The following is a 13806-nucleotide window of genomic DNA, read 5'->3' as shown; positions in this document are numbered from 1 at the left end:
AAAATCAGAGTGAGTGTGCAGATAAGTTGTAGACAAGGTCTCTAGTTAATGAATGATTGGGAGTGGTTAGAGATCGAGAACATAGACAGAAGAACATCGGTGAAAGAACATAGGAGTGAGAAGTGCAGTGCAGGAAGACATGCCTGGCAGGCCGCCATTCCCATGAGAAAGGGGAAATAAACCAAACAAGCTGAGCTAGTATCACAGACGGACAATTGATAAAGTTGTCGAAATCTAGTCAGCTGAAGTTGTAAAATTTAATATTGATTTCAAAGGCCACACAGAAGATGAGGTGCTGCTTTTCAAGGTGGCATCAATTTATTTGACTGTGTCAAATAATTAATTATTAACAAGCTATTAAATTCTCCATTCCACTCTCACTGTCTTATCAGTCCCTGATCGCCTGTATTTTCACAATGAGGCCGTAAAGGTGTTTATTAAGATGTCACTTATTGGGTTTGTTATTAGGATTGGAAAACACATAGAAACATAGAAAACCTACAGCACAATACAGGCCCTTCAGCCCACAAAGTTGTGCTGAACAAGTCCCTACCTTAGAAATTACTAGGCTTACCTATAGCCCTCTATTTCTCTAAGCTCCATGTACCTGTCCAAAAGTCTCTTAAAAGACCCTATCATATCCACCTTCACTACAATTGCCGGCAGCCCATTCCATGCACTCACCACTCTCCGAGTAAAAAACTTACCCCTGACATCTCCTCTGTACCTACTCCCCAGCACCTTAAACCTGTGTCCTCTTGTGGCAACCATTTCAGCCCTGGGAAAAAGCCTCTGACTATCCACTCGATCAATGCCTCTCATCACCTTATACACCTCTATCAGGTCACCTCTCATCCTCCATCGCTCCAAGGAGAAAAGGCGAGTTTACTCAACCTATTCTTATAAGACATGCTCCCCAATCCAGGCAACAACTGATTTTAAAAAAAACATTACATCCTGAGCTGTATAAGTAGAGACACAGAGTGCAAAGCAAGGAAATCCCGATCAATTTTTATGAAACACTTGCTTTGCCAATGTTGGAGTACTTATTGTGTTGTGTTCTGTGGGCCATACTTCAGGAAGGATATACAGGCTTCAGAGAGGCTGCAGGAGATATTCACTAACATAATCCCATGGACAAGGACACTTATTTAAATGGTGTATTGGAGACTGAGGAGAATCAGAGAGATGGTTATGAAGAAAATAGATAGAATAGATGCAGAAAAGTGTTTTTGTTCATGGAGGGGTGTAAGCCCAAGGAAAAGAAGATGATTAGCAAAATACATTAAGAATAGCTTTTTAAAATTATGACCGGCCAGAGTAGTCAGTGTTTGGAATGCATCGCCAGAGGTGGAAGTGTTGGCTGGCTCAATTGTCATGTTCAAAGGGAGGTAGATAAATATCAAAGGAAATAATTTGAAAGTCTGTGGGGTGATACCAGGGGACAGACATGACTGGATTGCTTTGACGTGGGCTCATTCAGATAGGATAAGCTGAACTATGCCTATTCTCTGACTCTCTATTTGACCTAGTAACCAAGGCCATAGGCATCATGTTTCAGAAACATTTGAATATACTATGTGAATAGTAATCTTGGTCTCAGTTCTTACATATTGTATATTTTTCAGGAAACAAATGGTTCAAAACCTTTGGTGTCACAGGTAACCCCTGGATGGGTGTCAGACCACAGAACTGCTTTAGCATTGTCTATCTATTCTACCTTGCTATTGGTTAACATTGCCTGTGGCTCATCTGCTGAACCCCTCATCAAGTACATTTGCCACCTTCAGGCTTGATTAATTGAGTGCGTTTCTGTCAGGACTCTCTTACCCCACTCTCCACATAGTCATCATGGCACACATCCAGATGTCAAATTCTGCACCAGGCTGCACCTCCTGTGCTTGCTGACCTTCACTGAATTCTGCTGAAACAGCACCTCAGTTTCAAAACTTGTATCCTTGTTGTCAAACCCCACTTTGATCTCTTTCTCCATCCTGCCCATCAAGGGTATAATCTGATCTAGTTGTTTATGTCTCCGAGATGTATGCATTCCCGCAACTCTGGCCTTGATCATCCCTAAATACCCAAGGTGTAGCTAAATTATTTTGTGTTATTTAATTAATATTGACATTTGTATTAATTTTCATAAGTACTTAAGTACATTTATTGCTGGTAGTTTAATGATTTGGTAACAGATCATACATTATCGTTCATCTGAATGATGAAACAGGCTCTGTCAGCTGGATGGTATACTCCAATTCTTATAAATTTCTAGAAATGTTATTATCTGCACTTGAGTAAATGCCATGATTAAGAGAATAATTATAGTTTCTATCACCAAAATATAGAAGTAATTCCAGTGTTTTCAGCATTTGTTTCCACCCAAGTTTGATCACAGTCAGTGATCTAAATATTATCACCATGCATGGCAGTAGGAAGCCAATAAACCATTTCTGAATTGTAATCATTATTGCATCACATCAAACATATAAGGACGACCACAGCTGACTGTAGGTCACTTTAACATATTCGGCCAGATTGCTTTGATCTAGGCCAAGCCTCAAGGTCATCTGAAATTTCAGTAGTAAAGGGCCTCATTGCCTCTAGTGTCTCACTGTCATAGCTCTTTGTGACGTGGAAGCGAACCACTAGTAGTGAACAGGCCTCAAGCGGTGTCAGCCGAGGCCCTGCTTGTGCTCTCAAGGCCATTCTAAAATTACTTCTGTTTGTCAACTGGACATTGAAACATACAGATTGTGCTGGGGAGCTGCCCACAATTATTGCCACACTTTTGGAGCCAAAATAGCATGCCCACAACTTATTGACCCTAACTCTAACTGTACATCTTTGAAATGTGGGAGGAAATTGACGTACTCAGAGGAAACCCATGCAATCATGGGGAGAACGTACAAACTCCTTACAGGCAGTGACTGGAACCGATCGCCAATGGCGGATCGTTGGTTGCGCTGCCATTACCATGCCAACATTTTAGAAACAATTCAAATAATTAAATACACAAATTACTGCATTATTATTGTGGTTAGGTGTGCAAGGTATATCTAGCCCCCTCAGTTCTAAGTTCAGGGGTGTTTCCTCTGGTTAGGTAACATTATAATCCAGCTCAATAATTTTCAGTCATTACTTTAATATTCATAATCTGTTGTGCACAACAAAAGGGGGAGTTATTTTTATGGAAACACTATAAAGGTCATTTTGAAACAACCTTGTAGGTGTTCGTGGTGTAGGGATGGCCTGTAGATGCTTGTTAGGGAGATCTAAACACCTGCTTGCAATCCCCATCCTCCACACCAACTTGCACAAGTTTACTGCTTAATTCTTGCTTCTGAAAATTCCAGCAGAATGAGCAAGTACCTTTGTGAAAAAGGGGAAAGCCAGCTTGACTGTCAAAAGTTTTCACTGTAAAATTTTGTTACAATTTTTCAAAGTTCAAATAAAATACTGTCATACAAATTAACTATTTCTGCACCCTGTGAACAATTAAAAAAAATCTTATATGTGACAGGTACCTCATTTTGCCATCAGCAATTCTAATTCCCTTCTATTGAATTCATAACATAGTTTTGTAGTGCAAAATAAATTTCATCACAAAGAGCCCCAGGTAAGACATCTAACCATGAAAGGCATTCCAGCCAACAACTTCAATCTGATAAAATCAATGCTTGTTTATACAGTTCAGTTAATTTTCACAATCCAAGTATATTGGATTGGGTACATTTATATGAGGGGTGATTGATAAGTTTGTGGCCTAAGGTAGAAGGGATCAATTTTAGAAAACCTAGCACATTTATTTTTCAACATAGTCCCCTCCTACATGTGCACACTTAGTCCAGTGGTCGTGGAGCACACGGATCCCTTCTTTGTAGAAGTGGTCCACAGCAGGGATGATTGATAAGTTTGTAGCTTAAGGTAGAAGGAGATGAGTTATTAACTACAAACTTCCTGCATTATCACTCAAAGAGTTGAACTGCATGAGCATCTCGGACCTCCAGGTGGTCCATAGCAAGGGCGATTGATAAGTTCATGGCCTAAGGAAGGCGATGAGTTATACAGCTCTTACAACACGCTGGAGGAACTCAGCAGGTCAGGCAGCATCCGTGGAAAAGATCAGTCGATGTTTCGGGCCGGAACCCTTTGTCAGGACTGTAGAGGGAAGGGGCAGAGGCCCTATAAAGAAGGTGGGGAGAGGGTGGGAAGGAGAAGGCTGGTAGGTTCCAGGTGAAAAACCAGTAAGGGGAAAGATAAAGGGGTGGGGTAGGGGAGGCAGGGAGGTGATAGGCAGGAAAGGTGAAGAAGGAATAGGGGAAAACACAATGGGTAGTAGAAGGAGGCGGAACCATGAGGGAGGTGATAGGCAGCTGGGGGAGGGGGCAGAGTGAAATAGGGATAGGGGAAGGGAGGGGGAGGGAATTACTGGAAGTTGGAGAATTCTATGTTCATACCAAGGGGCTGGAGACTACCTAGACGGTATACGAGGTGTTGCTCCTCCAACCTGAGTTTAGCCTCATCATGGCAGTAGAGGAGGCCATGGATGGACATATCTGAATGGGAGTGGGAAGCTGAGTTGAAGTGGGTGGCTACTGGGAGATCCTGTCCGCTTTGCCGGACGGAGCGGAGGTGCTCGACGAAGCGGTCCCCCAATCTGCGTCGGGTTTCACTGATGTAGAGGAGGCCGCACCGGGAGCACCAGATGCAATAGATGACCCCAACAGACTCACAAGTGAAGTGTTGCCTCACCTGCTCACAACACGCTGAAGGAATTCAGCAGGTTGGACAGCATCCGTGGAAGAGATCGGTCAACGTGGCAGCATCCTTGGAAAAGATTGGTCAACGACCGATCTTTTCCATGGATGCTGCCCAACCTGCTGAGTTCCTCCAGCATGTTGTGAGTGTTGCTTTGACTCCAGCATCTGCAGATTATTTTGTGTTTATACAGCTCTTGTTACATGCACATACAGTTCAACTCTTTGAGTGAAAATGCAGAAAGTTTGAAGTTGATAACTCATCTCCTTCTACCTTAGGCCATGAACAGATCAATCGCCCCTGCTGTGGACCACTTCTACAAAGAAGGGATCCGTATGCTCCACAACCGCTGGACTAAGTGTGTAAATGTAGGAAAAATAAATGTGCTAAGTTTTCTAAAATGGACTCCTTCTACCTTAGGCCACAAACTTACCAATCACCCCTTGTACAAGTTCAGTGCGATAGAGTACTTGCCAAGAAGTTCACACATAGGAACTACAGATTTGGTTTCTGAGCCTCTTTGGTCAGTTAAGAAGTCATAAGGTAGCACATTACAAATGGCAGCCTTTCTGGAGCTTTTAGCAAAGGAAGACCAAAATTATGCTGGTCCTGTCTTTATGTTCACGGGTAAGCACTTTGTAACAGGTGCAATTAGCTTGCTTATAATGAGATATGTTTTGTTATAATCTGCTACAAGGAATATTACAGAAATAAGGAGATAGATACTGAAATATTACTCTGTTCTATACATTAGTCCATTGGCTTGTAATGGGTCTGGTGAGAGAGGAATACAAAATGAAGGATAGGGTAGATAGCAGGAAACTATTTCCTCAGTGCAGAGGTACCTAAAATTAGAGGGCATATATTTAAAGTAAAGGATCGGGAATTAACAGAGCATCTGACAAATAATTGTTTCACCTAGATCAGGGGTAACAAATCTTTTTGAGGGTCTGTACCTACATAGGCAATAAGATTCTAAGTAATTCTCTCATGTGTCAAGATAAATTGTGAGCAGAGATTGTCACTGATTATTCACAAATGATAGAAGAGAAAATATAAGTACAGAGAAGCCAATGCCAACTGGCCCAACTGATTACTATCCAAATACTGATGTGTACACCAGGTCTGCAAGAATTTCAAATTGCATCATCCAATGTCACATGTTCTTGCAACCGTCTAGCTGGCGCCAAGACAGCATAAGATAATTCCTTTGAGATAAGCTCACTGCTGTCAGGTTGCAAAAAAAATAATTTGATCATTCATTTGGCTATAAAGATAATCATTATGTATCTTTTTATTATGGATGGGGTTTAAAATAAAATCGAGGGGCGGCACTGCATGCTGTGTGCCAACAAAGTCTTTCTGCATGCCATAGGCTCGCCTCCCCTATAAGAGGATAGTTGGAAATTAAATCCAGTGCCGGTGGTGTTGGTGGATACGGGGAGTCTCACAATATTGAAGTAGCTAGATGAGAATCTAGATTACCAAGGCATATATACCAAGTGCTGGTAAATGGGATTAGTATAGAGGTAGTGGGGCATAGGGCCTGTTTCAATCCTATATGACTCTATGATTTTGACTAAACTTTTGACTTTGGTCTTGGCTGACCAAATTGGAGAATCTATTACCACCTCACCGTTTTCAGATCGATCCACCCAGGTGAAGGTGATAGCACCATCCCTGCTGCTTTCACTGAACCGCAGCAGGAAAGTGCCAGATGGTTTATCCTTCAGTAATGCGCGTTCCTTCTCTTTACTCACAAACCCCACAATGTATCTGAAAAAAGAAGTTATTTAGGAAAGGTTACATAATAATGGAATTTCATGGTGTAAAGATTAAGATTATTTCCTTTTTAAACCATTTTTGTGCAAATTTTGTTCCCCTCACTCCTCTCCTGCACACAACGTTGAATCCAGTTGAATATGGTACTGCAGAATTGTTATATTTTTGGAGCAGTCTATCTACTGACATTGTGTACAGTTCTGAGTATGTGCAGGTTCGTTGGTGCTGTAATAAAGGGAACAGCTGTGTTTTTATTATGCTTGGCAATAAATAATCAGATTCTGCAGGTAAGAGCAGTATCTAAAGGTTTTCTGCAGAGGATGACACGCTGAATTAGAGGGCCAGTTAGCCATTCATGCCTGTGAAAAAGCAATACAACTTGACTATGCCTTTCCCTATCCCTTTAGGGATTTTGTTCATTTTTGTTCAAAGCCAGATTTATCTTCCTTTGGAAAGTCCCATGGAAATTTTCTTCAACCACTTTTTGCTTAAGGATTGCTACTTTTAAAAAAAACCTGGTTCTTTTCCCGCTCTTGTTAAAGCCCTGGTCTTCTGTGCTGCAACAAACTGTTCCCCTCTGCATGCACAGCACATTAATTAGAACATCCCACCCTCTCCTTTGACCTTTGCTGCACTGAGAACAGCCTCAGCTGTTCCAAACTTTTCTTTGAATGCAAGTCTCTAATTCCAGCTGAGTCCTTTCTACTTGGATCCATCTATCGCTTGCCTCCTCTTGCCCTGCCCCTCCTCCCTCCCCCTTCTCCTACCATTTTATCACTTTCACCAATCGGCTTCCCAGCTTTTTACTTCGCTCCTACCCCTCTCTTGGTTTCACCTATCACCTTGTACTTCTTCCTCACCTCCCCCTGCCTTCTTACTCCGACTTCTCATCTCATTTTTTTCCAGCCCAAAATATTGACTATTTATTCTTTTCCATGGATGCTGTCTAGCCTGCTGCGTTCCTCCAGCATTTTGTGGGTAGAACATTATATAACTCATTAGTAAGGTCAAGCTTACAATAAGTAGTTTTGAGTTCTAGATCCTCAGTGGTCATTAATGTGTTAAACAGGGCTTTAGAATAAGGGGCAGGTGAAAAGAGGATTAAGAAACGACAAGATCCATATGATCTTGGGGAAGGGGAGGAGAAGATGGCGGCGTGATGCAGCGTGTGCGGCCGCTCTGAAATGATATTGTATGTGTTAACTAGGGGCCGTGCACAATCCTGACTTGATGGAGTCAGCCGTGAGAAGCACAGAGGAACACCTGGAGAAACTTCTGAAATGCCTGCTTCGCTGCCGCTGCTACTGTGTGATCGAGAATCTCTGAAGAGGAAGGCCCCAAATCCTCGGCTTTGCCTATTGCCTGTTGCCAAGGCCGGGGTCAGAGGGCTGGTCAGAGGCTCGAAGTTTTCGGACAGACTCAAGAGTCGGCTTGGGTCGGGTGTTTCCAAGGTGCTGCATCGGCAAGTTTGTGGCGCTGGAAGCTCATGGCAGGAAGAGTTTTTTTTCTTCCTTCTACCGTCTGCATGAGATGATGGGACTTTCGAGAGACTTTGAGACTTTTTTTTATCGTGCCCATGGTCTGTTCTTCATCAAATTACGGTATTGCTTTTCACTGTTGTAACTAAATGTTATAATTATGTGGTTTTTGTCAGTTTTTCGGTCGGTTTGTCTTGTGTTTCTGTGATATCATTCTGGAGGAACAGTGTATCATTTCCTAATGCATGCATTACTAAATGACAATAAAAGAGGACTGCGTGTCCTCATAATCTAATCTAATCTAATACTAAAAGTTGTCAGTAGTATAGTAGGTCACATATTAAGGTGTACAGTATATCAAAGCTATATAATTGGCAAATATAATTGGTGTTTCAAATAAGGGTTGGATTTATTTTGCTCTTACATGTAACCTGTGGAGTGGCACGGTAGCGTAGTGGTTAGCACAATGCATTACAGTACCAGTGACCCGGGTTCAATTCCCGCCACTGTCAGTAGGGAGTTTGTACCTTCTCCCTGTGACTGTGTGGGATTCTTCCGAGTGCTCCGGTTTTCTCCCACAGTCAAGGTTAGTAGGTTAACTGGTTATTGTAAATTGTCCCGTGACTAGGCTAACTCGGGGGTTGTTGGGTGGCGCAGCTTGAAGGGCTGATTTCGCACTGTACCTCAATAAATAAAAAAATAAAAAAGTATTAGGCATGCGGTCTAAATTTATACCACATTGATGCTAGCATGATTTACTTATTTAGAAGTGAGTTTAATTAATACCCAGTTAAAAAAGGCATAATTATAGGTGCAAATAAAGAATGAGTCACGATTCTTTGAATTCTGCAAGATAAATGCTCATTTGTCAAATGTAACTGATGACTGTTGAATAATGTAAAATTGATCATAGCAGATTAAAACAGCACCTTCTAACTATTAAAAGAAACATTTCTTACAGAAGAACAGGTTGCTTTAATAACCGTCCCTATGTTAAATTTAGCAACTTCATATTTTAAGATTACTGTCACAGTAACAATATGCAGAAGGCATCACATGTATAACCATTATTATTTTAAAAATTATTATCCGGGACATTTGGTTACCCATCAATCCACAAAGTCAAAAGGTGCTTCTTGATGAGTTCCAGGATTCCATCCAACCACAACCAGAAACTGAATCTGTTTGGCAGATTCTCCTACAAATTAAATCACAGAAAATGACTAAAGCATTGGAAGTCGGAGTGTTTTGAAGTTCAAAACTGGTTGTAATTGAGGAACAAAATGCTGTTATAGAACTTAGAGGTGCAGGTCTAAGAGTCTGCATTGGACTGTAGACACAAGAACACAGACACATATTCATTTCCTATGAATGCTGTGCTTTCCAAACAATAGTTGTAACACAGCAATCATTTGTATTTTTGGAATGCAATTAACATGGAAAAATATTCACAGTTATTTATCAAAACAGGAATGCTAACAGTGAAAAAAAGACTAAGAGAAATTAGTCAATTACTTTATCCATGAAGGAAGTTTTAAAGGAGAAAGAGATGTGCAAAGGTTTATGAATTACAAAAATCAAAAGTGGAGCCACAGTAGTAATGGTGGGATGAGTGAAAAGACAGATTACACAAAAGTCTTGAATCAAAAGATGAGAGCTGTGGATGGGGAATTGGTGGGGAGAGGATTTTTGAATGGATATTGAAGAATTAAAAGAAAGGTTGAGGCTAGACATGTGAAATGGAATGTTAAGTTTATCAACCTGAAGTATCAGGATCAAATGAAAGTCATTGTTGACATGGGTGATGAGTGGGCAGGTCATGATCCAAAACAGAGTTTTCGATAAGTAAATGATTACTCGGGAATGAAAGGGCTGCCAGAATGTCCAGTGCCCCAAGTGGTGACAAATAGTGCGAGCTCATTTCAGTGGTTGACAGGCTGTAACAGGTAATGTGACAGAGGTGAAAGTAAGTGGTTCAGTGTTGCTCATTCTGCAACAGTTTACAGAAAACTCCATTATAGTTGCTAACAAGTAAAGCAAGTCATCCCTGGAAAGCAAACAATGGAGTTAAAATGTTGGGGGGGAGAAAGGGTCAGGGTTCATTCCCTAAAAGGAAACTAATAACTGTGGTTAGGTAGGCCTCAAAACTGAGCAATGCTATAAAGGCACAATGATCAGGTGATGTGCACCAGGCCTGAGAACACTACTCTAATGCACACCGTCAAGCTCTTTTGCACATTTTGTGTCTGATGCACAGAGGACTGGAAAGAAAACCACAAACTTAGTGTAACTTAATGGGCTCAAGATTTTCCTTTGTGGAGGACTTTTACTGATTTAAACTGAACCACCTATAACATAAAAATTTCGTGCTGCCCAACCCAGTTTCTTAGCTTTATAAAAATCTTGTATAATACTTGGATTTTTAGTTTTCTGTTGCAAAATTATGTCTGATAGTCATTCTGTCCAGCACTGTCAGGTTCAAGTTTATTGTCATCTGACCGTACATATATCGAACCAAATGAAAAATTGCTCCTCCGGATCATGACTGACAGTAGTGAAAACCAAGAGGGAGCTACTGACATGATGAAGGAAACCCTGAACACTGCCAGAGATGGAGGATCTTCATTGCTGCCCTAAACACCAGGTGGTGTAACAAGTAGTAATCTAAAAACTATGTAGATGTGGTTACGTAGATCTTAGATTTGCACTTTAGACCATCCTCCCACTCCACTCCTAGTGAATTGAAAAGGAATTTCCAATGCAATGAAAATGTAAAGGTTTTAAAGGAGAATATAGATCAGAGAATATTACTGATGCATTAGTTGCTGAACAATGAACATACGGAATGTGCAGTTTTTTTAACCCTATCCCATTATTCAAAGATGAAGAATATTTCCTTTGTATCAGACTATCAATGCCAAGACCATGACGTCAGCAAAGTACATTTACCTAGCAATAGTTTGGAGATTGTGAGCATGTTAACCATTTAATACAAATAATACACCTCTTAAGGATCCTTGCAAAATTATCTAGGTGCAATATAAAAGGGAAAATACTAGATGCAAAAAATAGTTCAGAATACAACATTGCAATAACATGGAAATGGGCATTTCTATGTATATCTTGGCTCATGACGCCAGTACTACAAAGTACTAATCAGACTTTTAATAATATAATATCATGATGTTAAAAGCTCTACTTGCCTTACAGAATTTATTCCATGAAATGTGGCAATCATTGTAATTCACCTGCTGTCCTAGAAATGAGTATCAAAATAGTTACTAAATATATAAAATAGAAATAGATAAATTTTTTCTCATGTTAACAATTATAAATTACAAAAGTTCTTACTCCTGTTACCAACTTTTCAAGTTTCTACAAGACTCCTAAGAGGACATATTTAGCCATTGCTCTCTGCCATTTTTATTTATTTCTGTTTTTTGGGCACAAAAATTTCTAAGTCAGCTCCTTGAAAATGTCTTTACTTATGCCATTCTACTGATTGTCTTCTAGTGAACCTACAACAGTACACAACCAAATTAAGTTGATGTTTTCAAACACTTGAATTTACCATATCTCTTTTAAATAAATCAAATGTTATCCAGAAACCATAACTTTGTGAAAATTCTCATTCTGTCATATAGCAAAAGTAGTGTTGTTTTCCAAAACTTTTACTGAAGAGGGTTTACAACTTTGCAAGTAGTAACTTGTTTTGTGTCACTGCCAAAGTGCATATGAATGTATTCATCATTATAAAACCTAGAGCATTACTTATCATGACCTCTGATGTTGCTTACAGACGTTAACATTAACACTAGGTTAGAATGAAACCATTTACATATCTTTCCAACTAAACATTTGGTAAGAGTTAAAACCTTGGGTATTATAACTTATTGTTTTACTGTGAGGCCAGTAGATATACAACTGAGAACAATGTAAGAATGGAGAGGTAAATTACAAATTCCTTACACATCTACAAGAGAGAATCAAGAAACATAAATATCAATACTGTGGATGTTAGTTGTAGTATTTGCTCGATTGCTGCCAAAAATATTTGGGTGTAAATATGGTGATTGATTGTTGGAAGGAATCTTGAGTAGCATTTCTTTCATATGTGTAAAAATGAAGATAAACTAGTTCTACATTGCAGTCCTAGGGAAACTTTGCAATTAAGTCTGGAAGCTTAAAGCAGCAAATAACCAATTCACCACTGTCTGACCCTAAGTCATAATTGAAGGATTTTGTTCTACTGGTGGTCACAGGAGAAAATACTGGCTTATTGGCCACCCATTATAGAAACTCCCTGAATTTCACTTCTATCAATTTTCCATGAATATGAGTTGAAAGACTGTGTTTATTACGTAATTGTCGCATTCTTATGCATAATTCTGAAACTTACATTTCTGTATTAGTGCCTGTACTAAATGTGAACACAATCTAAATGGATTGTTGTAAGAGGATTTAACTACAAAGTTTGGTAATGATTTGAAATAGTCAAAAATATAATCAAAACATATACAGTGGATTCTGGCTAATTGCGACACATCAGAACCAGTACATTTAGGCCCAATTAAGCAGCTGCTCCATTTAGCCAAAGTTTCATGGAAATAGCTAAGAAGGTACAAAAATACAACTACCATTTAATTGAGTTATAAATTATGTATTTAAATTAAATGCAGAACTAATCAGAACATTGCCAAAACTACTACAGTGTATTATTTCCTAGTAGTTATTGATGGAGGAATTCATTCAGTGTACTCTGACATGTTCATTTGGTTGACTGCAAATTAACAAAATCATTGCAGACAGTGCTTTTGACAATTGCATCTTCTGAATCTTCAGTGTCGTTGTATTTTTCAAAATGATTGTCAATGCCATCAAATTCTTCGTAGTTCCTGACATAGTAGTGAAATTGTTTCATTTTCACTCTTGGTCGTTTCTGGCATCTGCAAGTTGCAATGCCTGAAACCACTGTGAGCAAAACCATTCTGAATTGTCTTACTGTTTATTACTCACTATCAGTGACAAAAATCACTGCTTTTTGAACACAGACACTCCAGTCACTCTATTTAAAAACTGTTCGCTCCAAGCACAGCCACATGATGTGCACACGACTGACGCTAGTTAGAAAACGTTCGTCGACAGCCTCCTGCACTAATTAAGCTGCATAATGTCCTAAATAAATGAAGGGAATCCTTTGAAATTGAATCTCAATTTGTTTTTGATCTTTAAGAGTCGTCCCAAATAAACGGCTGCCCCACCTAACCGGTGGCCCAGTTAACTGGAATCCACTGTACTTAAGGTGGGCAAGAGAAGAATACAGATAATAGGTTTAATTGCTCTTTTAGTGTTTTTCAACCCCATAATAATATTTTGAGAGAATAGTATCTGAACAGTAGCTGAGAGTTTTCAGTCAGTAAGAGCAGCTAGAGACTTAGACTACTGTGAACAAAAGTAGAACATGCTGTAAAATTCTCAGCAGGTCAGGCTGTATCTGTGAGGAGAAAAACAGAGTTAACATTTTGTTGAAGACCTTTTGCCAAACTGAAAAGGAGATAGAAAAAACTTGTAACGTTGAGGGAGGTGGAGGAGGATGTCTTTGATAGTGTTGAAGCAGTGGTGTTGATGATGACACCATTGTTGTGAGCCATATCAAAGGTATTGGTGAATCAGCATACAGAAGGGAGATTGAATATTTGACTGAGTGGAACCAAGGAACTGATTGTAGACTTCAGGAGAAGGAAATCAGAAGTCCATGAGCCAGTAATCATCAGCAACTTTAAAT

The 13806-nt window shown here is 39.7% G+C and overlaps 1 protein-coding gene across 3 annotated transcripts in view; it reads right to left on the bottom strand.

Annotated features, from left to right (window-relative positions):
* Positions 1-13806, bottom strand: part of LOC140199486 (signal transducer and activator of transcription 4-like) — a 239951-nt gene that overhangs the window by 5382 nt on the left and 220763 nt on the right. For all 3 annotated transcript variants that reach the window (XM_072261657.1, XM_072261656.1, XM_072261658.1), the window contains 3 exons: positions 11225-11277; positions 9128-9219; positions 6398-6537 (listed from right to left, as the gene is read on the bottom strand). In XM_072261657.1, coding sequence (XP_072117758.1) covers positions 6398-6537; positions 9128-9219; positions 11225-11277 — 285 coding nt within the window. The remainder of the gene's footprint in view (positions 1-6397; positions 6538-9127; positions 9220-11224; positions 11278-13806) is intronic.

The sequence above is a fragment of the Mobula birostris genome, chromosome 6 (genome assembly GCF_030028105.1).
Source record: "Mobula birostris isolate sMobBir1 chromosome 6, sMobBir1.hap1, whole genome shotgun sequence".
NCBI lineage: Eukaryota > Metazoa > Chordata > Chondrichthyes > Myliobatiformes > Myliobatidae > Mobula > Mobula birostris.
The sequence above is the reverse complement of the archived record's forward strand: the minus strand, read 5'-3'. Positions and strand labels throughout refer to the sequence as shown.